Source organism: Eptatretus burgeri, chromosome 3 (genome assembly GCF_056783735.1).
Source record: "Eptatretus burgeri isolate ZD-2024b chromosome 3, Ebu_testis_v1, whole genome shotgun sequence".
NCBI classification, from domain to species: domain Eukaryota; kingdom Metazoa; phylum Chordata; class Myxini; order Myxiniformes; family Myxinidae; genus Eptatretus; species Eptatretus burgeri.
The window spans coordinates 9,540,857-9,565,921 of record NC_140963.1 but is presented as its reverse complement, the minus strand read 5'-3'; the positions used below and the strand labels follow the sequence as shown (position 1 = coordinate 9,565,921).

At 46.3% G+C, this 25,065-nt stretch overlaps 1 protein-coding gene across 16 annotated transcripts in view; it reads left to right on the top strand.

The window, feature by feature from the left end:
• The window catches only part of LOC147029380 (catenin delta-2-like), a 474,794-nt gene that overhangs the window by 126,411 nt on the left and 323,318 nt on the right, over positions 1-25,065 (top strand). For 15 of the 16 annotated variants that reach the window (XR_015055882.1, XM_085872407.1, XM_085872399.1 and 12 more), the window contains 4 exons: positions 4,346-4,380; positions 8,998-9,123; positions 9,823-10,016; positions 10,601-11,147. Coding sequence is in view for 15 of the 16 variants with exons in the window: in XM_085872407.1 (XP_085728533.1) it covers positions 4,346-4,380; positions 8,998-9,123; positions 9,823-10,016; positions 10,601-11,147 (902 nt within the window). In the remaining variant the exon portion in view is untranslated. The remainder of the gene's footprint in view (positions 1-4,345; positions 4,381-8,997; positions 9,124-9,822; positions 10,017-10,600; positions 11,148-25,065) is intronic. The other variant, XM_085872400.1, reaches the window with a different exon arrangement.

Here is a 25,065-nt window from a genome sequence, read left to right as displayed (position 1 = left end):
GAAGACACGGTTGTAGCCCCACCCTCTCCCTCCAAGGAGCTGTTTGTGAAGGCGTTAATTTTCGCAGGACATGATTTATTAATTTACATAGAATATCGAAATACTCGAAATGTTTATGATAAATCCACTAATTGTGATTGGTGAGGCCGCCAAGTCGAGCCCCATCGTGGCTATTGCCGCACGATCTGGAAACAACATGTGCCATCTGCCACGTGGACACATTGTCTTCCGCCCCACCAATCACTGTCAAGAGGCATCACGGTTTTTAGCAGTCGTGAGTGATATTGAAAATGATTCCTCAGTTCTCCAACCCAGAAGAATGCCATGATGATGTCGTCATGCTGACATCATGACTGTGATCTCAGAAAGGCCTCTCACAATGCAAAGGTGCAAAAGTCAAACGCTGTCTCTTTTCATTTGCTTTTTGATATATGTATGTATGTATGTATGTATGTTTGTTTGTATGTACGTATGTTTGTATGTATGTGTGCATGTATATATATATATATATATATATATATATATATATATATATATATATATATATATATATATATTTATTGTATATACCAGCGCAGTATGCTTACACATTGTAAGCAATACTGAACCTTGCCATCACCATTATCTCAAGTCACTCACCTGCATTTGTTATTTATTTTTTATTTTTATTTCCTTTTTTCCAATTATTTATTTTCATTTATTTATTTTTTCATTTATGGACCATTTCCAACAGTTCTGTGATTTCCCCTAGTGTATCAGCTTTGGCGTCCGTCGGCACGTGAAATTACAGTGGTTTCCCATTGTTTTGGTTCGTTCACCTGCATTAATTATTTTTATATTTTTTCTCTCATTTATTCATTTTTATTTATTTATTTTTCAATTACGGATGCTTTCCAATGGTTCGGTGATTTTTTTTTTTTTTGTCCCCCGTGTACCAGTTTCGATGTCTGTCAGAACGTGAAATTTCAGCTTTCTACGTCACCCGGAAGGTCCTGAACATTAATATCAGTCGGTCAGTGAGTCAGTGAATGGTTAGAACGAGATTTATTGATTAGATATATTAAATACACTCAGATTAAGGTGCAGAGGTGGCACAATTGCTTCAGATCTGTCTTGTCTGGTTTAGTTTACTTTTTTCCCCCTCTTCTTTGTCTACATGATCGAGGCTCATGGAAAAGCCAGAGCAGAATGGAAGTGAATGAAACGGAAAGGGGGGGAAACACCAACAGCAGAGTCACAGTGGACAGTGAGATCAAGGGGAGGAGGATAAGGACAATTGGGGGTGAACAAGCTGAATGAAACACAGCAAGAAGAGGAAGGGGGAAGTGGGGATGAAACATAAATGGAAAAACCAACCGGCAACTAACAAACGAAGAGAGGTGAGGGAGAGGGCGAAATCACATTAAACTGGAGAAAGAGAGTGCTTGGGAATGGGATCATTCCTGACCCAACAATAAAGCTGTCAGATTGGTGTTTTGCAGGTTGGGCCTTGCGTCAGTAACCACTAAATGCACTGCTCTTCAGATGGACATGAAGCTGGAGACTCCTCTTCAGGCATTAGTTGATGCGTGGTAAAGATCCCATCGTGTTTTTTAGTTGTCGAGTGATTGAGTTATCTCCAGTGCCCTGAATAAATTCCAAATTCCTGCAGTAGTCACCCCTTCCCCCCTTCACCCATAACCCTTGCCTCGAGACTGCTTTGGCAGCACTGACACGTATCATTGGAGAGGAATAGAATCGAGGTGAGTGGAGTCGAGTGGCCGAGAGCACACTTGTATTAGCTGCTTCTATATACGAGTATAGCAGGCTCTCCTTGACCAGGATTTCTGACTTTGCACACATTTTGGATAACGTTCTTGGATATATGCATGATATTGTTATCGAATTTCAAACCTTGAGCTGTACACGTCCATTATGCTTTCAGAATTGTTTCCTTAGTTGGAGTTTCATATCTTTAGAACCAGAATAATTTGTACAACCAAGTCCAGGTAAGTCCTACCATCCCCTCATAACCGCAACTGACCGTTACTTCAAGTCACATGCAGTTACAATGAAAAATGGTTGAAAACATGATTCGTTCAACACACAGTAACCTTGCGATAACCCAGTCCACAGCTCTTTGAATAATTGATAACCATGAAATGTGGCTGCCACTTTATCCTTGAGGACGCTGAGACAAAATCTAAATTGTTTTGACTCATTACTGCAAAAAGCAAGTGCTTTCATTGCATTAGTATCAAGGCTATTTGCACAATATCAAGCTGTCTTCATGAGGGGAGAATCAAAAAGTTAAATGAGGGAGATTCTCACAATATGATTGCAGATGTATGCTCGTAATACTGCGATAAATGAGATTATAAGATCTGGTCTTCGAAATCCTTGGACAGACCTCAGGCACTACATCTTCAATCAGGAAGTGATTAAGTCCACACCCTCATGATGCCACAGGCTGTGATGCCGCCTCGCAAAAGTCCGACGTTACGTTCGGCCGCGGCTGCGTCCCGTTGCTGTAAGTCAGCACCGCATCGTAATTCAACCAAGATCAGGGAGGAGGACAATAAACTTCGGAGAAATGGATTTTTTGGTGCTTTTTATTGGTGTGCTGGTAAAATAAAGCACACTTTCGAAAGGTGCAGCATAATTCACAGGAAAACAGCTCCATCTTTGCATGTTAATGTATCTCTTTTAATGTTTTGTTGTGCCATCTTGAAATATGAAGCTATCATGATCTGCGTTACTTCAGGCCACATTCTTCTGTTGCTGTAAATGTACATTTTTATTGCATCCCTTTGTAGATTTGTTGGGTTTCCTCGGCTTTTATTTTTGTCTGTTGCGATCGTGTGAAAAGTGCTGTCTGATTCCACCTTCGATCAAGCTATCGGTGTACCAATCTTAAATAGAGACGAGCCCATTATTGTTCCAGGATATCAGGACTTGACCATGACCTGGCAATTTATCTTGCGTTCTCCGAGCCAGATGTATTGCCTTTGCCACTTCCTTCTGCTTTGGTCGTTACGGGTGTTTTGCTTTTCTCGCAGTGGGTTTGCCTCTTTGTTTTGATCCACATCACAAAGGAAATTCAGTCAAAGTTGTACGACTTTGCTAGCATTCCACTTTCCTGCTGCCCTCAAGTCTGCCTTGGGCTATAATCTTTGGCAAAGCAATCATCGGGTATTCACTGTGGTGTCTGCATTGCACGCTGCCAAAAAAAAAAAAAAGTTAGTTATTTTATTCACTACTTCAATAATATTTGGACTTTTAAAAATTCTCCTTTTTAACATGGCTCGGCATGCATCTCGAACTTCGTAGTTTGTATTTTGCAAGCCGTCTCCAACTCTGAGAGTTGCATCGCAGGTTGCCGTGTGGGAGGTCTAATGAACGGAGTTCAAATTGCTCACTGAATCAAGTGGTTGCTGTTGCTGTTTGTTGTCTGGACCCGGTTGTAAAGGGCAAAATGTGTTCTTTGTTTGCATGCATCGGTTGATTGATAACTCCTCGCGGCATTTTCCACCCAATGTCCGATCAATAAACAATTTTGGACATTGGCTGGTAAAGAAAGCAAAACCGAAATAGCAGAGACATAACTATCTTGTTGCTTTTGTTGTTGCCAATGTAAGCCTGTTGCATTGACACGTGCATTGTTGGCTGTTACTCTGCACGAGGGATTAATGGGGGGTTGTTCTTCATTCGAAAGCCGCACAACGCTGCGGGGTGGCATCATTGACTGAGGGTGTGGCTGTTCCACTGATGCATTGCCCTCTGCTGGTTAGGGCAGGAATTTGCAATTTGTTCCTGGTGCCGGCGATAGCTTGCCCACTTTTTGCCAAGGACACCGTTGGATATTTAACGTCCACCAACTAATTCTGGCAGATGGGACACCCAGTTTAACGTCGATCTGAGGGACGGCACACACATTGATGAATCGCCCTGCCTGTGAAACACCGGCATGACGGGATTCCAGCTGGGTCGGGATTCAAACCCAGGCTAGACAGTTTTGAGGCGAGTGCGCGTACCTCCAGGCCATCCTGCCAACCCATTCATGTGGGAGAGTGGTGGGTGATCACGAGATTTCTCATTGATTGTTGGAATATCATTGAGGGAAGCAGGCCTTGATTGGCACAACCTTGCATTGTTTCCAATTACTGTGCATAACGTGACCTGATTTGCCTGGGTTGGTTGTTTCAAATTCTTGGCGATGTTTATAACAAGTTATATTGTTTTAATAGGGAAGTGTGTGTTGATGGAAAAATTTAATATCTCGTTACAGGAATTATGAGAATCCACTTGAGACTGTTTTAATGAGATGCTTTGATTATGTTTTTTTGTTTTGTTTTTTTTTTTTCAGCTCAAATGAAGAATCTTTCTCCTGGCGGAAAACAGGTAAGATGGTGGTAATTCCTCAATTGTGTGCTGAAGATGATTTCACTGTTGAAATAATTTCTTTACTTGTCCATCTTTTTCTTAATTGTTTTTTGCAAAGGAATCCGACGGATTCATTGGTAGTTAACAGCATTTCGGTCTACCTATCTCCGATGCCGACAATATTGAATTAGCTTCCATTACAAAGTAATTTTAGCAATGCTTTTTTAAATGAACGTGACATTGTAAATTAATTGCAAGCAGGTTGAACGCACAATTTGACGAATGCCTCGTGTCGACTTGAGAATTGTAAGCTTGTGTTTTCGGTGACGTATGTACTGTCAAAGTCACGGCTCCACTTGTAGAATACAAAATTGCATTCCTGAGGTCTTGCGTCGCTTATGCTGTTTCATCAACTTGAATTTGAACTCTAATTCCAAAGAGCAGACGGCTTTCCCTCCGCAAACCCCATCTGATGTAATTCCTGGGATCAGAGAGACGTTGGCCGGGAGGGTGAGAAAAGGGAGAAACCAAAATGGTGGGTATGTTGCAAGGAGGTGTGGTGGAGAAAAGGTTTGTACCAAAAAATTATTTCATTAATATCGCAAAAAAATTCATAGGAAAAAAAATAAAGAAAAAGATGTGGTGAAGAATGAGAGCAAGGGTTAGGGGAGGATGACACCATGAGGTGGCGGGAGGGTAGCACAAGCTGGATGCAGGTGAAAACTCTCAACCACAGAAGTGGCAGGGAAACCTGGGGAGGAAACATAAATGGAACAACCAAAAACAGAAAAATTAAGATGAGGGTAAGGGGACAAGGGAAAACCCAATAACTTGGAAAAATGGAACAAGGTGAGTGTGGGGAGGGTTAATGAGTGTAGATAAGATCATGGGTATGGATGGTGGATCACCTGAGATGATACTGAACAGCTGGCTTAAAGTACTGGAGAGAAGAATAAGGTTGAACAGATTAAGGAAGTTCGTTCCATAGGCAAGAGGAGAAAGGAACGAATGAGTCGAGGGGAGCAGTGAGCATGGATTTTGGGTGTTTTACCAGCAGTGGGTTGGTGGCAGACTGCGTTCACCCTGCAGAAACCTGTGGCGGAGGTGGGGGGGAGTGGGAGTTGTAAGAGTGCACAAAGCACATAAAGGACAGAAGGGGCAAGACCTCAAGGGAGGTGGTAGAACACAGAGACCACAAACCTATCTGTGATGTAAGAGTGATATGCCCAGACACTCGGCTTAATCGCTTGAGATACCAATGCTTGGCTTCCACAGCATCAAGCTAAGTAAGGTGTGTAGCAAGAGTGCCACCCAAAATTGGAGAGCAGTACTTCATCAACCTGTGGATGAAGGCTTCAGACGTACCAAGGAAAGGCTTTGCACGATGGAGGATTCCTCGTCAGCGGCTGACTTTGGAGGCCAATTGGATATGTGGTTTGTTTCAGAAAGATCATGGATGGAGGTGAGGCCCAAAGGTTTGAGGGATTGAACTTCTCAAGTCGTTTGTTGAGGAAGCAGGTGGGAGGGTTCACCAGATGGTCTGTGGAGTCGCTGAAGTGCCAGGGCGGGTGAGAGAGGTACCAACACCCAGCCAATTAGCACGGTGACCATTAAAATCACTACATATGAGGAAGAGAGAAATAGGATGGGTGGTTAAAAGTTGATGCATGTTGGTAGAGAGAGAGAGAGAGAGAGAGAGAGAGAGAGAGAGAGAGAGAGAGAGAGAGAGAGAGAGAGAGAGAGAGAGAGAGAGAGAGAGAGAGAGAGAGAGAGAGAGAGAGAGAGAGAGAGAGAGAGAGAGAGAGAGAGAGAGAGAGAGAGAGAGAGAGAGAGAGAGAGAGAGAGAGAGAGAGAGAGATATAGAGAGATATAGAGATATATAGAGATATATAGAGATATATAGAGATATATAGAGATATATAGAGATATATAGAGATATATAGAGATATATAGAGATATATAGAGATATATAGAGATATATAGAGATATATAGAGATATATAGAGATATATAGAGATAGATATAAATGGAGTCATCACTGTTAGGAATATGGTACAGCATACAGACAAACAAAAGGTGGGAGCAGAGGGGAAGGTACAGCCAAATGTACTGCTGAGGGTTTGGAATGGTAAGAGTACAGACAGTGCGAAATTGAGTTTTTGATTAAAATTGCAATTCTGCCACCAGGACGGGTTCAGGCCTGTTAAACCGGAGGAGAAAATACCCAGGGAGAGACACGAGGGAAACGGGAACATCTTGTGTGAGGATGGATTCTGTTAATCAGATAATGTCCAGTTTATCAGCAGTGGCCTCGATTGAGAGATCTGTAATGTAAATGGGCTTCAGATGTTGGAGGTCCACACAGTCAGAGACAGGGGAGGAAGTGCTGTTGGCAGCGTGCAGGAAAGTGGGCATACGGTGGGGCAAGTGGAACCTCAGATGAGTGGGGCAAGAGAAATTTGAGAGGCAAAGCTGAGAGGGGGCGGAGGAAGAGGGAATGGGGGAAGGTGAGGGGTTAGGAGGAAGATTGGAGTCTTTGGGTGAGAAGTAAATGAGAGTGGGGAGAGGTGTCAAGGAGATTCTGTGGAGGAGGGTACTGATGAAGGGGTCTTAATCCCACACTTATTACAACACAAATTTGGTTTGAGGATTTGTAGGGTTGAAAGACAAAGACAAACTTCATGTTGTGGAGGTGGGAAGGATGATTTATGGCATTAAGAAAGACAGCGCTACATGAGAGTGATGGGAGATGTTAGACGGGTTTCCGAGCTCTCTCGGAGTTAAGCAGAAAAGACGAGAGGAAGCAGGATGGGAGAAAGACATCCAGGAACGAGAGTGTACCGATATCAAACGTAAAATTTGTCATTTAAAGGATTTACGTACAGACTGGGAGAAAGAAAAGCAGAGTTGAAGAAATGAATACTTTGGGGACTGAATGACTTAAGGAATGACATAAGAATGAGTGGAAATTTATGGAAGAATAATATTGTTTATTTGTGGTTGTTCAGAGAATGAAGAAAGAATGAGGGAAAGGTTTTTGAGGAAACAAAAATTCAAGTCAAACGAAAGGGGGACGAGGAAAGAATGATGATTAGCAACGAGTGAATGAATCAGAAAGCAGGCCTGTTGAACAAGTGGAAGGTCGAACCGACTGAGGGAGATGTACCAGATCAAATAACCAAACATTCACGTGAAGACAGCAATGATCACACATTATGAACTGGAACGACACTCGGTCGGGCGGATACCTCCACCACGCTGAACAGTTCACATTTTGTATCCGACTGATGGGCCGGATCGAAATCTGGACCTCAACCAAAATATAATCAGCTTGATGTTGTCATCTAACCAACTCCTCCATCAAGTTTTGTCATAAGTCATCCACAACTTTTTGGAGATATCGTGCTACAAATCGTTTATGGCCCCCATCTCTCAATGGTGAAGAATCGCTTAATATATTTTTTATTTTTTTAAATCTTGTATGCAGATCCAGATCTTCACCAAAGTCAAATGAATTCATCCTTGTCACACACCCAACCTTTCCCCCATGTTTAGTCCAAATCCATCCGCAACCTTTTGAGACATCGTGCTCACAGACGGACAAAGAGACAGACAGGTAAACAGGGGTGAAAGCATAATGTCCGCCCACCTTCAGTGGCGGAGGTAATGAGAAGAAAAACCTCACAGAGAGTGGAAAAAAAAAATTGACGGCAACAAAATCCGAAACAGTTACTTAACTTTGGAAGCAGATCACCCTGAGATGAGAGCAATGGCAACCAAACCTCGAAAGCAGAACTTATAAGTACTTCGATGTTTAATGGTGGTTTTTTCAGACACAAGAGATGATTCCTCCTTTGTGTTTGGCATGATCATAATGTTGACCTAGATTTACACTGAAATCAAAACTACAGAGGAAAGTGGGTCAAAGATGCTCCTGCAAGGAAATGTGTGCGAAGACCGTCCCTCCCCCTTCACCCTCCTTTTCTTTGATATACATACACACCTGTCCTTTTGTTCAGTGCACTGAAAATCTTCACTTGGAATCTCTCACCTTACCAATCAGGCCGAGAGCAATGTGGTGTCAACACTAAACCTATCACCAGGGTCAAGAAGGTTATACAAGGTTGGGGGCAGGGGTGGCCGATCTGGATCTTGGCCAACTTTATTTATTCAAAGCCCAAATGAACAACAACCGAACAGAGCCGTTCTAGTTATTCTACGGTCCAGTGAGCAGCTGAGATTTATTTTGTCATGGCCTAACGCCACAGGGAAAAATGTGAATCGGTGGGAAGCACAACAAAGAACAAGCACAGGGACAGACCATTCAGCCTTGGAATGCTTGCACCATAATATAGCCATCTGTCATTCCGTATTTGCTTTCTGCTGCCGGTATTGCAATCCATCTGGGCTCCCTTTTGATTGATTGATTATATCTAATTACTCTTGTTCCAGATGTCCTTAATCCAAAGCAATGAAAGTGACTGGCAATAAACATTAATCAAAATCACTGTTCCTAAATGCGTAAATACTCGGTGTGCATTGTTGTACCATGACACAACGAACATTGTTCAAAGGTGAATTTTAACTGGATATATATATCATCGAGAGGGGGAATAACTTTATGCCCTGCCTGCAGACGGAGCACCACAGGACGTGAGTGAGGATGAAGGACGTGAGAGCGTTGGCTCAGAGCTGGTTGATTCGTGCTTGAGAGCACTCCAGCAGCAGCCGTTGTTTGAGCGGCGAGACTCACGGGCTATCGGTACGCTCCGCCTGGGCTCTGCCGCATGTAGACGCAGCTTTATATCATGAACAATATATACGTTCATGTAATGTTCTGTTTCAACAAGATCGACAAGATTACACGATAGTTTCTCAGATTTTCATTTTAAACTGAAAGATGTGAGTTTCAAACTTTCCACAATCCACGTGATTCCACAGGTCTGCACGCATGGAGTGAATGCGTGGCAGCAAGCATGCTATTTCGCACTGCCCAATGTCCCCGATGACTGTTCCTTTCCACGTTACTGCGCAAACGTGTGCCTCATTAACCGTGACCGCGATCAGCTTGCACCTATCCTCCAGATGTTCAGGGAACTCTTTCGATCTAGCCCAGTGCTCTTTTAATATCAGTTGGGCCTCTTCGACTTTGCAGCATCTGCTGCTTGCCACAGTAACTGGATTGGAAGGGCTTCGGAAATAAATAGGCCGAGATGCAGGGACGTGAGTTGTAAGATAGTCTACTGGCAAAACACCTGCCATTGGACCACTTTTTCTGTTGTGTGATGCCCAGACTTGTCTTGCTGCATCCCTTATGTAGCATTGCGAGCCAAATTGAATGGCATTACAGAGCAAGGAAATCCCTCGGTTGCTGCTTTTTATATAACTTCTGTTCTTTTTCTCACTTCTCAATATCATGGTCTTTACTATTTCATTGCTGGTTCTTCCTTTCTCTTGGCAGATGTGATGGTTCGTGGGTCGGCTAGCTTTTCCCCGGACAGCTGCTTCCAAGAGCCGGGCAGCATTCGAAGCAGGCCTGTTATTACCCAGCCAGATGGAAACATGTATGGAGCGGCCATGATCTCTTGTGGCATCACGCCACAGGTGGCTCACATGTACACCGTTCATTCAGCCAACAGCCCTTCTCGTGCACAGGTAACCCTGCTCATATTGCCAAGCCCCCACTCACAACTCGTACCACTTTTTTTTTTTCTTGTTTCAATTTTCTGTCCTTTCTGCTTGAGGTATGCCACCAACGTTCTGACATTCATCAAACGAAACATTCTGCAAGTTGCATTTTGAATGTGGCACGGAATATGTCAAAAGGATTACAGGATACGTCATTTTGGCATGCACTTCACACGCATTATCAATCTTTCTTGTTTGGTTGAATGACCTGGTGCGACGCCAAAATTACTTGCACAAACAATTGATCAATTGGCTGGGTTTTTAAGCTCCGCAGATATATCCTAAAGTCAACCATTAGAATAAAGTAATTTTGTTCTGTTTGAAATATAAGAAAAAAATTCCAGCCAAACTCATGTATTAACACAGCATTTGGAATGATGTTTACTTGTGTCTTGCTGAATGGCAAGCTCAAATGCTGGCAGATTGCTTGCAGTATTTTGGAGGCCTTTGGTTATTCATCTCAAACTAAACATGGCACCAACCTGGGAAGATGAAAGTGTTTCATTGCCATTTCTGAGAAGCTCATCGTCCACACTTGGTTTCCCATGCAGATGTATGAGATGGACATACGGACCAACCCTTCTGTGAGCCAGACAGATGGTCTTGACACCACCTTGTCCTGCCAGCATTCCAACACTGCTCACGAGACATCTTTCATCAAAGCCACACCGATGACTCTTATATCTCAGACCGGGACGCCCTTGCCTTCTTTGAGCGACAATGCAGGGATACGACCAATGGTATCTTCATTTTGTGGGGGTAGCCTATCCTCGGACGCCTCATTTTCCCAGAACGATCCCATGACCCCCACCTGTAATAACATCAACGGCAGCAATAACAGCCATTGCTACTGTTTGTCCAGCAACAGCAGCAAGCCGACCATTCAACGGGAAATTCGGCCTGTGCCACCGACCCACCATGCCTGCCCTCCGCACAAGATGTCTTCACCGGGATCTAAAACCTTTCAGAGAACTAATGCTGTGGCTTCTCCACCAAATTACACTGGTGTAATTTCTCAAGTGAAACAGCCGTCATGCCGTAGTCCCGAAAAACATCAACTGGAGCAACCGCCAGTGCAGAGACCAGGTAGTTTGTCTGGTAAGGCCTGTGCAGCACCACTTTCATTTAATTTTCACAAGTGATGAATTCCAATGCCCATATCTTACAACACGAATGCATTTTTTTCTGATTTGCTCAGCGTTGGATGTATTTATTGATGGGGGACCGTGGTTTTGCAAAGTGCATTGCTTCCCTAGTAATGTCAGATGAAACTATTTGGATAGTTTAGTGGTCCGACCAATGTTCTCATGCCCAGAATGTAAATTGTTTGAAAGGTCCAATCAAGCCTTGACATGGTGTCAAAATCTATCCTTCCTTTCAACCCATTGTGAGTTGATGAACATCAAACCATGTAGCAATTGGATATTTGAGAAAGGCGAAGTGAAGCAAAACGTTACGAAAGTTATAACTTCCTCAACCGAATCTCAATAACTGAGCTACAAAGTCCTCCACTTAAACATGAGTTGTCGTTTACCCACCCTATGCATGGATATAGAATGCAAATTCGAATCAGAGTCCAATTTCATTGCTGACAGCAAAGATTCTATCACATGTAGCTGATAATTGGAATATTTTGAAACATTTCAGAGATTTGTGAGTTTGGTAAACTTTACGTTGGCATCATTAATGCAGAGAATGCGAAACTTTTACAGTGGATTAAAAGATACACTTAATCTAATTTGTTTTCATTTATTTTGGGCAAAAATTGAGGAAAAATAATTATTGCTCTGAAGCAGGAAACTGTTTTTTTTTTAAGGCGGTTGTGTTTGGCTGCGAAAGGAACCTGCAAAGTGTGAGATAAGTACATCCACACATACAGGGGCTGTGTAGCATGAGCCGACACCGCTATAACTGCTCCGTTTTATGGTACTTAATAGATGTCCTCACAGCGATATAACTTGGTTTATTTGGTCAGTATGTTCATGTAACTGTGAGTCCCTCTGCAAGTAGCTGTGAGTACATATTTTATCTATAATGGAGCAGATGCATATATGGCGATATATATGTATGAAAAAAAAATATATATATATACGTATGAAAAAAAAAATATATATATATATATATATATATATATATATATATATATATATATGCATATATACGTATGTGTGTGTACATATGTATATATATATATATATATATATATATATATATATATATATATATATATATATATATATATATATATATATATATATATATATATATACATGCATATACATACTATATATATACATGCATATACATACATATATATATATATATATATATATATATATATATACATACATACATAAGTGCTTTTAAGTGCTTTCCTTTAGTATGCCTTCTTGGCTGTTTTATGCAGCTTCTTCGGCTGGAATAGCATGTGAGGTGTCAATTTATTTATGTAATGCTAGTCACCTGGGTTTAGTTGATTAGGTGTAGTAGCTCTCTGAATTTCACAAAATTTCGATCTATGCTCTCTGCCTTCACAGCCAGATCATGGCGAACACCTGGTCAGATGGACCTTATTGTTTTTATTTATGTATTGATGTCAAATTGAGGGGTGGGTTATATTAAAAGGAGATCGCACAAAAAGGTAAAACAAAAGGATGTCCTGTTTTGTAAAAATAAAATTGCAGATTTTCAGCAGATGAGACACATTCCGAGGCACCAACCACACGGCCCAATACAGGCGGAAACGTACGTCTGTCTCATCGATGTTCCATTGAGAGCATGCGTACTTTTACCGAAACGTACAACCAAGCAACTTGGAGAGTGCTCGCCAAGTGGCCGAAGCACTCAAGCAAAATGGTTGATAAGAAACGGCTCGTTTGGCAGGCAATTGGAAACACATTAAACATAAACTTCCCGGAGACGCCCGAAATGTCAAATATGTCCGAACACTTTTCTAGAAGTCAGGACTGCTTGTAAGTTCGATTCTGATGCTTAACTTTTGTAATTACCTTCGCATTCTGCGAAAGGTTATGTTTTGGTTGGCGTGTATTTATTTATTTATTTATTTATTTATTTGTAATCTTGTGATTCGTATAACTCAAACAGTATGAAACCGAATTGCATGAAATTTGGTGGGATGATTGGTTATTAGCCAGGAAGCATTCGATTAGATTTTGGGATCGTTCGGGTCAAAGATCAAGGTCAAGGTCACGAAAAGGTCAAAATCGTCTTTTTACGATAACACGGTCAATTTTTATTCAATTTGCATGCAACTAACGCCAAAATGTTCAGAATTCAACGCCTCATCTTGTGATATGCAATATGACACAATGACGCCCATGCTCTTGTTACCGGTTAGGGGTCAAAGGTCAGGGGGGTCACGACCTTGGAAAATATGCGGTTTTTGTCATAACGCGGTCAATTCTTGTCCGCTATACATGAACCCAGCACCAAAATGTTCAGAATTTAATGCTCAATCTTGTGACACAATGACGTCAAAACACATGTCACCGGTTGGGGTAAAATGTCGGGGGGGGGGGTCACGCCCTTGAAAAATATGCGGTTTTCGGCACAACTCAGTCAATTCTTATTCGATTTGCATGAAACCAGCATCAAACGAGATTACCTTCTCTTGTTGAAACGTTGTATTCACCAAGCTTGCGAGTGAAGACTCGCCAAAACGACGTGAGTTGATTGTTGTTTAGTCCGTAGCCCCCAAAAGTTGGGGGGGGGGGTCATGACATTATAGATATGTGGTTTGTGTCATAAGACCATTCATATGAAACCAGTTCCCCACACTCATACAAAGAACAAAAAAGTAGTGGCGGCGAAGGTATGCGCTCTATGAGTGCCCGTTCTAGTTCTCCTTGTTTTAAGAGATACTCTTGGTAATCGCATGTATGGAAATTAACTAAAGCAACGAATGCTGCGGATGTTTTTTAAGTGTTGCAATGTGTACCCAGCAATTCGTAGCTATGATGAAGAGGAATTCCATGATATGAGTAAGGAAAGTGAAAACAACAAGTTTATTGTTAAGAAAGCGTTGTGGCCTGTTCCGAGTCAAGGCATGGTTGAGCAGGCCCAAAACACATGGCGGCTTCAGACCCTGGCGAGAATATACACCCGTAATCCCAAGACACCCGTAATCCCAACGGCTCCGACTCCTCATTCAGCACCTCGAGGGCCGCCAAGAGGATGTCTAAAGTCTCCGCAAAGATGACTGCATCATCTGCAAAATCAAGGTCCGAGATCCTGACATTCCCAAATGACGCACCGCAACTTGATCTCTCCGACATCCTCCCTAGAATCCAGTCCATACAAGTGCTGAAAAGTGTGGGGGCAAGTACACATCCCTGACGAACTCCAGTAACAACTGGAAATAAGTCAGAGATGGTACCACCACACTTCACAGCACTCTCAGTACCAGAGTAGAGTTCAGACATCAGATCGATCAGTTTTGGTGGCACCCCACGAAGACCAAGAATCCTCCAGAGGACGTCCCGATTCACTGAATCGAACGCTTTACAGAGATCAACATAGGCTGCAAGCAGCCCCTGCCGAAACTCTCGTCTGCGTTCGGTGAGGACACGAAGTGCAAGGATACGGTCAATCGTTGACCTCTTTGGTGTAAAGCCTGGCTGCTCTGGACGCTGGTGCTTAAGCAGATGGTGGCGAACCCTATCAAGAATTATCCGAGCAAATACCTTGCCCGGCACTGAGAGCAGCGTCACCCCTCAGTAGTTGTTGCAGTCTTGGCGATCACCCTTCCCTTTCCAGAGAGGGACAACAAGGCCCCTCTTCCAGTCAGTTGCGATGATGCCTGTGTTCCAGGCAGAGCACAAAACTGCATGCAACGACACGAGTGCAGCATTTCCACAAGCCTTGAGAAGTTCAGCATGGATGCCACAGATCCCTGGAGCTTTGCCCCGTTTCAACTGGTTCACCGCAGCCCGTGTTTCCACAAGCGAAGGTGGACCATAGTTGATTCGAGGGTCAGCAACAGGGATTGTAACACCCTTGACGTCCAACTCGACAGCTGGGGGATCAGCCTGGTACAACCGCTCAAAGTAACCGGCCCAGCGGGCCTTCACTTCAGACTCCTCTGTCAAGAGCCTACCACTCTCTGCTCAAACTGCAGTGCTCCGAGGGATGGGCTTGGATGAACGTAATGCGCGAATTCCCCTGTAAGCGGGACGAGAATCACCTGTCCACAGGTGATGCTCTACCCCCTCACAGATTCCTCGCACATAGGCCTCCTTGTCCACCCTCAGTGCACGTACAGTTTTACGCCTCAGCTCCCTGAACAGCTCATCTCTGCCATTCAGCCTGGCCCTGCGACTCTGGTCAATGGTATCCAGTGTCCCTTGAGAGACAAAATTCTTCTTTGCCCTGCGGTGAGCTCCAAGGCATCCACCGGCAACATCAAGGACGGTGGTCTTGAAGGCGCTCCACAACTCTTCAGGACCCCCCAAAGCACCCAGACCCCCCAAGTGTCCACTCAGCCTGTTCGCAAACTCCTCAGCTACTCTCTCATCCCTGAGCTTGGCAACATCCAGCCTAGGCTGGGATGGTACCATTCTCCAGGATTTAAGGTGCAGCTTTAGAGTTGCTACAACAAGCCTGTGGTCAGTATTGAGGAACTAAGCACTTCGGTTGACCCTGCAGTTCTGGATCATCCTCCAACGACCGTCAATGAGGACATGGTCAATCTCCTTTGCCACACCGCCAGCGTTGGAATACCAAGTCCAGCAATGAGCTTGTGGGCGCTGAAACCATGAACCAGCCACCCTAAGTCCATGACTTCTTGCAAAGTCAAGGAACTTAGTGCTATTCTGGTTCATAGTTCCTGACCCATGGGGACCAACACACACCTCATAACCATCCCTATCAGTTCCAGTCGATGCATTGAAATCTCCCAAGACTAGAAGCGGATCTCGTCTGGGGCACTGATCGACCACAGACTCGAATGTGGCGTAGAATGCATCCTTCACGGTGAGATCACTCGCCTCAGTCGGAGCATAAACAGAGACCAGGGAAATGACACCTAAGGAGTGACGAATCCTTAATCTCATAATATGCTCGTTGACCGGTGTTACCTCAATTATCATTGGGGTCAGCTTCTTGGACACAGCTACAGCAACTCCTTGGGTATGGTAACCATCAGAGCGACCAGACCAATAGTAGGTGTAACCACCCACCTTTATCTCGCCGCAATCCGGTCTCCGAACCTCAAAGAGAGCTGCAATCCCGATGTCCAAACACTTGAGCTCAGATGATAACAGAGACAGGTGATCATCCTCTCTTAGGGATAGGACATTCCAGGCACCCACCCGAAGGGACCGCCTCAGGTTAACCCAAGGAGACCGCCGTCTGGTGGACGACACCTCAGCACCACTCCGACACGCTCTCCCGCAATCTGACCCAGGGATGTTACCCCGTGGTTTCCCTCCTATCATCAAAGATTGGGGGTCCCGAAGGCTTTGCCCCAATCCCGTCATCCGGTGAGCTGCCCTGCAAAGGGAAGCTGCACAGGAGGTACTCACACGGAGTGGGTTTTCAGATTTTTTTGCGTTTTTGCGTTTTGCAGAATGAAGGGTTTTACGGTGGCCGGAGTGCAAATCCTGCCACCAACCTCCTAATAAGAAGTGACCCAACTGCAGGAGGACGTCCGCAGACACAGTTGGGCACTAGATATGGATGGCCGTTGGCTCACAAGGAGCTCCTCCGCCCTTTGACAGGTTTTGTTTTTAATCCTGCTGGGTGTCCATATCCAAACACCCTCCCACAAAACCTGGTGGGGGAGACGGTTTAGTCGCCGACAACCCGACCATGGAACAGGTTAGTACAGGTTTACATGGTACCTGTAGCAGGTCACAGATCGAACCTGACCTGACAGAAATCCAGGTCAGAAATCAAAACTAAGATCCAGGCTTTCAGTGACATCTTAGATGCTGCTGTCCTGTCTGTGTCTGTTTGTGGTGAGGATGTTGAGGTCGTGGAGAGATTCACTTACCTTGGCAGTGATATTCATGTCTCTGCTGGCTGCGAGTCAGAGGTCAATAGACGTCTGTGTTGGGCCTGGGGAGTCATGGATTCACTGGATCATGGGGTGTGGCGCTGCCGGTACCTGTGCGGGAGGACGAAAGTCCGAGTCTTCAGGTCCTTGGTACTTCCAGTCTTGCTCTATGGGTGCGAGACTTGGACTCTGACCAAGGATCTGAGACGGAGACCTAATTCCTTTGGTACCAGGTCTCTTCGGAGAATCCTTGGCTATCGCTGGTCGGATTTTGTGTCCAACGAGCGGTTGCTGAGAGAGACTCGGATGAGATTTGTTACCTGCATAGTCCGTGAGCGTCAGTTGCGGCTGTATGGACATGTGGCTCGTTTTCCTGACGCTGATCCTGCTCACCAGATTCTCTCAGCGAGGGAGTCTCATGAGTGGAGGAGGCCAGTGGGCCGACCACGTGCCTCATGGTTGCAACAGGTTGACCATCATCTCAAGGAGATGGGGATGGGCCTGGCATCTGCCTGGGGGATGGCCAGACGGAGGCCCCTGGAGTACCGGCGGAAAGTGGACGCAGCGACGTGCTGTTCTGGCACATGCTCCCATACCTGACCTGACCTGACACCTGAAGACTCCAAAGAGCGAGGTGGCCAAGAATGTGCCTGATGAAGGGTATAATTAAATAATGCCATGAATTATCTTCAAAAGGGGTGTTTTAATTAACCCAAGCACCCAATTTACACTCTTGCACTTCCTTGGAGTTCCCTGAGTATGCTTGCAAAGTTTCAGGCTGCTACTCTGCTAGGTTTTATGGTTTTGGAGTTATGGAGGAGACACACACTGACACACACTGACACACACTGACACACACTGACACACACTGACACACACTGACACACACTGACACACACTGACACACACACACTCACATATTGCCATGTATACATGTATATACAGGAGGGCATTGCCGTTCGCTGGGGTTACGTTCTTGAAAATCTGCAATGCGAAAACTTAAGGGGTAGTGGGGAAAATATGGTTTGGAACTTATTCAACTTTAAAATTTGTCACCCATTTTTGCCAAACTGGACCCTTAATTAACATGTGTGTAGATTGTTTTTGTGCCTTTTATTTTCCTGAATAAAAGAGTTATAAAGAACATAAAATATAGTATATTTTCTTGAGTTAAGATCGTGAAACCTTTCATAATAACTGGACGAACCGTGAACCCGTTGGGTTCCTGTTGTGACAGCGGTTGATAAAACAAGGACAAATGTGTCCAAGAGCCGTGTCATAAAGGTTTTGTCTTCACCAATAGAAGAAGAAGAAGAAGAACAATGCGGAGCTCTCTTAGAGCCAGCGTCTGCGACGCGGCTAAAATTCATTTCAAAAAAAAAAAGAAAGAAAAAAAAGATAGCTCCAGCGAACTATACTGCTGAGGTTGTTTGCATTGATCAAATTCTCCCGAAGAGTACTTGACTGAATCGGAAATTGATTTTTTAAATAATTTTCTTCATTGCCCGATTTGAACGAAACTTGATACTGCACGTCAATGTGAAGAAAAAAAACGGGGAAAAGAAAGTCGAAGAAATTATTGTGCGTAATCTTCTAATAGTCTGGCAGCCATTGGCTAAAGTGTGTTTTGGAGTACATTCACAATTTTATTGCAGATTCTGGTAACATAGACTAAACTAAACTCAAATCTGAGTGATGCCACTTTGTCACGCTTGAGCAATTTTTTTTACGAGCAAAATTCAAAATGGCCACCATCAAAACCGTTTTTTGGCCGTAACTCTGCCAAAAATTGAGATATTAACCCGATTTCAGTGGCAAACCCTATGTTTTGGGGGTCAAGGAATACACTGATATGTTTAAATAAACCATATCATCCATATAAATCGTCCATATTGCAATATTAGTATATCAGATACCATATTTTGACGAAAATTGTGATAAATTATTGACCAATTGTTGAAGTTTAGACCTATCAAGCTTGAGCCAAATAATATCAAGGGTACATACGATGAAGATAAGGGAATAAAGAGGATGAGGAGGTGATGGGTAGGTACGGTCTTAACAAGAGAAATGTGGAAGGGCAAATGGTGGGAGAGTTTGCAAAAAGAATGGAAATAGCAGTGGTAAATACGTATTTCAAGAAGAAGGAGGAACACAGGGTGACATACAAGAGTGGAGGAAAGTGCACACACGTGGATTACATATTAAGCATGAGATGCAACCTGAAAGAGATTAGTGATTGTAAGGTGGTGGCAGGGGAGAGTGTAGCTCGACAGCATCGATTGTTGGTCTGTAGGATGATTTTGAGGTGAGGTTGAGGAAGAGAGTGAGGGCTGAACCAAGGACCAGATGGTGGAAGCTGAAGGAGGAAGACTGTTGCGTGAAATTTAGGGAGGAGGTGAGACAGGCGTCGGATGGTGGTAAAGATGGGTGGGATGATTGGGCAACTACAGCAGAAGTTGTGAGGGAGATAGCTAGGAAGGTACTTGGTGTGACATCTGGACAGAGGAAGGAAGATAAGGAGACTTGGTGGTGGAACGAGGAAGTACAGGAAAGTATAAGGAAGAAGGGGTTGGCGAAAAGGTAGTGGGATTGTCAGAGAGATGAAGAAAGTAGGCAGGAGTACAAGGAGTGGCGGCGAAAGGCAAAAAGAGAGGTGGCAAAAGCCAAGGAAAAGGCATATGACGAGCTGTATGAGAAGTTGGATACAAAAGAAGGGGAAAAGGATTTATACCGATTGGCAAGACAGAGGGACCGAGCTGGGAAGGATGTGCTGCAGGTTCGGGTGATAAAGGACGCAAATGGCAATGTGCTGACGAGCGAGGAGAGTGTGTTGAGAAGGTAGATGAAGTATTTTGAGGAGCTGATGAATGAAGAAAATGAGAGAGAGAAGGTTGGAAGAGGTGGAGATAGTGAATCTGGAAGTGGGGTGGATCAGTAAGGATGAAGTGAGGACTGCTTTGAAGAGGATGAAAAGTGGAAAGGCGGTTGGCCCAGATGGTTTTCCAGTGGAGGCATGGAAGTGCTTCGGAGAGATGGCAGTGGGGTTGTTAACCAGATTGTATAATAAAGTCTTGGAAAGTGAGAGGATGCCGGAGGAGTGGAGATTAAGTGTACTGGTTCCGATTTTCAAGAATAAGGGTGATGTGCAGTGCTGTGGAAATTACAGAGGGATAAAGTTGTTAAGCCACACCATGAAGGTGTGGGAAAGAGTAGTGGAAGCTAGGTTGAGAGGAGAGGTGACGATCTGTGAGCAGCAATATGGGTTTATGCCAGGAAAGAGCACCACTGATGCAATGTTTGCTTTGAGAATGTTGATGGAGAAGTATAGGAAAGGCCAGAAGTAGTTACATTGTGTGTTTGTGGATTTAGAGAAAGCTTATGATAGGGTGCCAAGAGAGGAGTTGTGGCATTGTATGAGGAAGTCGGGAGTGGTGGAGAAGTATGTGAGGATCGTGCAGGATATGTATGAGGACAGTGTGACAGCGGTGAGGTGTGCGGTAGGAATGACGGACCGGTTTAAGGTAAAAGTGGGATTGCACCAAGGATCGACTCTGAGCCCTTTCCTGTTTGCAATGATGATGGACAGGTTGACGGACGAGATCAGACTGGAGTCTCCATGGACTATGATGTTCGCGGATGACATCATGATCTGGAGGGAGAGTAGGGAGCAGGCTGAGGCGAGCCTCGAGAGGTGGAGGTACGCACTGGAGAGAAGGGGAATGATAGTCAGTTGGAGTAAGACGGAGTACATGTGCGTAAATGAGAGGGAGGGTGGTATGGTGCGGTTGCAAGGAGTTGAGGTGGGGAAGGTGGATGGGTTTAAATACTTGGGATAAACTGTCCAAAGTAACGGAGAGTGTGGGAGAGAAGTGAAAAAGAGAGTGCAGGCAGGATGGAGTGGTTGGAGAAGAGTTGCAGGAGTGATTTGTGACAGAAGGTTAGCTGCAAGAGTGAAGGGGAAAGTATATAAGATGGTCGTGAGACCAGCTATGTTGTATGGTTTGGAGGCGGTGGCACTAACTGTGCTGTATCACATGATTGGGTTTTCGTATATCATGACTCGCCCGCTAGGGGTGGCTGTGATGTACATCCGGACACGCAATAAAGCGGAGTTACTGCTACGCTCTCACTCTCCATGTTCCGCTGCGCCTCGGATATCACAATTGGCGACGAGGATGGGATGATCGACAAGTCACGACGCACGGACAGGTGCCCGTTTTCGTCGGAGACGACTTCGAATTGATTTCAGAACAGTTGGGGTGCTATTTCCACGCGAATGATGTGGTCGACGAGAGCAAACAGAAGTCGATCTTGCTCGCCTCGCTATCGGTGGAACATGATCGACTGCTGATTGATTTGACGGCGCCGGACAAGCCCATTGGGGACACGCTGTCATTTCGGGACATTGTGCAGGAGATGAAAGCACACATGGCGCCGGAGAAATCATTACAGCTGGCTCGATATCAGTTCGATCGGCGTTTACATTTACCTCGGCGGTCGACACTGCTACAGCTGTCGAGCAGACTCTCGGAGATGTTCGGGCCATCACCGGCCGCAGCTTGCCGGATGGCCCGGGGTCCCACGCGGTGTCGCGAGCACCCCGGGACGCACGCACTACCTTCATTGCGGGCCGGGGCCAGACGTCACCGTGCGGCCACACGAGCGGCGAGGTGACCCCGTGGATGTGTTTGGGATGCGGAGGTTGACACCTGCGCCGTGTGTGCCCGTTTAAAAACACCATGTGTTTACGTTGTCACAAGGTGGGTCATCTGAAGCGTGTGTGCCGAGGGGCGTTGGCCACCGTTAAGGTCATGGACGGCGATGTGCGAGGCGACCTCGGCGGCCCGGGGCCAAACCGGCAGCCGTTGATGGGCCTGTTTTCGATTGGCCCTGCGGCGGCACGCCCGATGACGGTGGAAGTCGAAGTGAACAACACGCCGATCACGTTTCAGGTTGATACGGGAGCGGCGGTGTCGATCATCGGCGAACAGACCGCGTGTAGACTCAATGACCTGAAGCTTATCAGGTCCGATCTCACACTGGTCACGTACACCCGCGAGAAGATAACGCCAGTCGGGATGGCAGACGTGTCTGTGCGGTACCAAGGCCAGGTCGCCACGCTTCCGTTGTACGTCGTGCGGGGGAGGGGTCCGTCTCTCCTAGGCCGAGACTGGCTGACCCACATCAGGCTATACTGGGCCGCCGTTTACCTTGCGCAACCCGTGCCGAGCCGATGGGAGGATCAGTTGGAGAAGATTCTTCAAAGACATCAAGGTTTGTTTTGCGACGACCTTGGGAAACTCAAGGGCGTGGAGGCAAAGCTCTTCCTGAAGGAGGGGGTGGTTCGTCGTTTTTGTAAACCACGACCGGTGCCGTATGCCCTGCAGGACAAGGTCAAGGGTGAACTGGATAGGTTGGAGGCCTGTGGATTGATCCAACGGGTGTCGTACTCGGATTGGGCCACCCCGGTCGTCACGGTGCTGAAACGGAATGGAGACATCCGATTGTGCAGGGACTTCAAGTCCACGGTTCACCCGGGGTTCAGCATGGAGCAATATCCACTGCCGTCAATCGATTAAATATATGCACGATTGGCGGGGAGTCAATACTTCACGAAGATTGATCTGCGTGATGCATATTTTCACTTGCCGATGGATCCCGGGAGTAGCGACCTTTTGACAATCAACACGTGTCAAGGACTCTATCGATATACCCTACTCTGTTTTGGGATTGCTCGGCCCCGGCCTTGTGGCAGAAAGCCATGGATCAGGTTTGCATTGGCCTGCCCGCTCAAACCTACCTGGACGATGTGCTCATTGCGGGGAAAATGTCAGACGAGCATCTTGCGAACATTGCCAAAGTGCTGACGAAGCTAGAAGCGTGCATCCTGCGCTTGAACAGAGACAAGTGCGCGTTCTTCAAGCAGCGCTTGGAATACCTCGGGCACATCATCACGCCGGAGGGGCTGTTGAAAGGCCCTCGGAAGGTGGAGGCGATTCAGCACATGCCACCGCATTGCGACAAGATGCAGTTGCGCTCGTTCATTGGTATGGCCCAGTATTACCAAAGGTTCGTGCGGGGGCTCAGCTCACAGCTTGCGCCGTTAACGCGGTTGCTCAGGAAGGATGAGCGCTGGGCCTGGGGGCCTGCACACCAGGCGGCATTCGACCGCGTCAAGCGGCTGCTCACAGAGGATACAGTTGTCGTGCACTACGTGCCTGCGCGTCCGCTCTTATTGGCATGCGACAGCTCTGCATATGGCATCGGGGCAGTGCTCTCCCACAGGATGGACGATGGTTCCGAGCGGCCTGTTTGTTTTGCATCCCGGACCCTGTCCGCAGCAGAGCGAGAATATGCCCAGATCTAGCGCGAGGCTCTCAGCCTCGTCTGGGGTGTGCGGAGGTTTCATCAATACCTGCTGGGGTGGCATTTCACTTTGCAGACGGATCACAAACCACTTCAATTCATCCTGAGACCCGAACGCGGGGTACCGGTGGTAGCGGCCGCGCGGATACAGCAGTGGTGTCTGTTTCTTGCTGCTTACGATTACGATATTCAGTTCCGGAGCACCGAAAAAGCATGCTAACTGCGACGGGCTCTCGGGCTTGCCTTGCGCGGAGGGTCCAGCTGTGTCTGAGTCGACCGACCGGGTTGATGTGTTTGCGCTGGGCCAGGTCCAATGCGGGCCGATCACGGCCAAACAGGTCGCGGTGGAATCGGCTCATGATCCATGCTCGCCCGTGTCGTCCAGGCGATTTCTCCGCGGAATTGGAGTGATCTACCTTCAACACCGGCATTTCAGCCTTTCGCGTCGCGCGCATCGGAGCTGTCGTTCGTCCAACGGTGCGTTATGTGGGGAATGAGGCCGGTGATTCCACCGAAGTTCAGGCAGCGGTGTTTGGAAGAACTGCATGTCAGTCACCTTGGCGTCGTGAAGACCAAGAGTCTTGCTCGTAGCCTGTTGTGGTGGCTGGGATTGGACAAAGACATTGAGCAGTTGGTTAAGCGTTGCGCCACGTGCCAAACAGATGCTGATAACCCACGTCAAGCTTCGGGGCTATGGCCTACCCCAGGCAGGGCCTGGCAGAGGGTCCATGTGGATTTTGCGGGGCCGGTTAATGGCAAAATGTTTTTGATTGTGATCGATGCATTCTCTAAATGGCCGGAGGTTGTAGTGATGCAGCATACATCAGCAAACATTACAGTAGAAAAACTGCGGACGATCTTTGCTAATAAAGGATTACCCGACGTTCTGGTCTCTGATAACGGTCCGCAGTTCATCGCAGGTGTATTTGATGAGTTTATGCGTCAAAATGGTATTCGACATCTAAGGTCCACACCGTATCATCCTGCGACGAATGGGCCGGCGGAGTCGTTTGTTAAGATGTTGAAACGGGCTTTGCGCAGGGAGGTGTTTCACCTGTGCAGACAGTGGTCGATGTCTTTTTGCTCCAATACAGGAACGCTATTCATCCTGTCACGGGCGATTCTCCTGCCATTCGTCTCTATGGACGGGCATTGCGGTCCAGACTGGATTTGCTGCGACCTGGAGGGTCGGTGAGTGGGGCGGTGTCGCACCCGATGCTGCTGCATGGTTTTGATGTGGGACAGCGGGTAATGGTGTGCGATTATTTCCACGGTTCCAAATGGGTGCCGGCTGTGGTCTCTGTGGTACTGGGGCCGGCGAATCGCATGGTGCGGACTGATGGTGGGGAGGTGTGGAAGCGGCACGTGGACCAAATGCATGATCGCTGTTCAGCGTCACCCTCCCCCCCCCCCCCGTGCCGAGCGATGTGGGACCCACACTTGTGATGTCGCCATGGCCAAATGTTGTATCGCCAGGGCCGGACATGCCGACGCCCGCGGGGTGTTCACCTGATTCAGTCCTGCTCGAGGACGACGAGCAAGCTTGTCGGCCGGGGGCGGTTGTTGTTGCAGATGGGGCAAGTCTGGCGAGGGTGTCACCTCGACCTTGCCGGGAGGCGTCTGAGCCTGGGC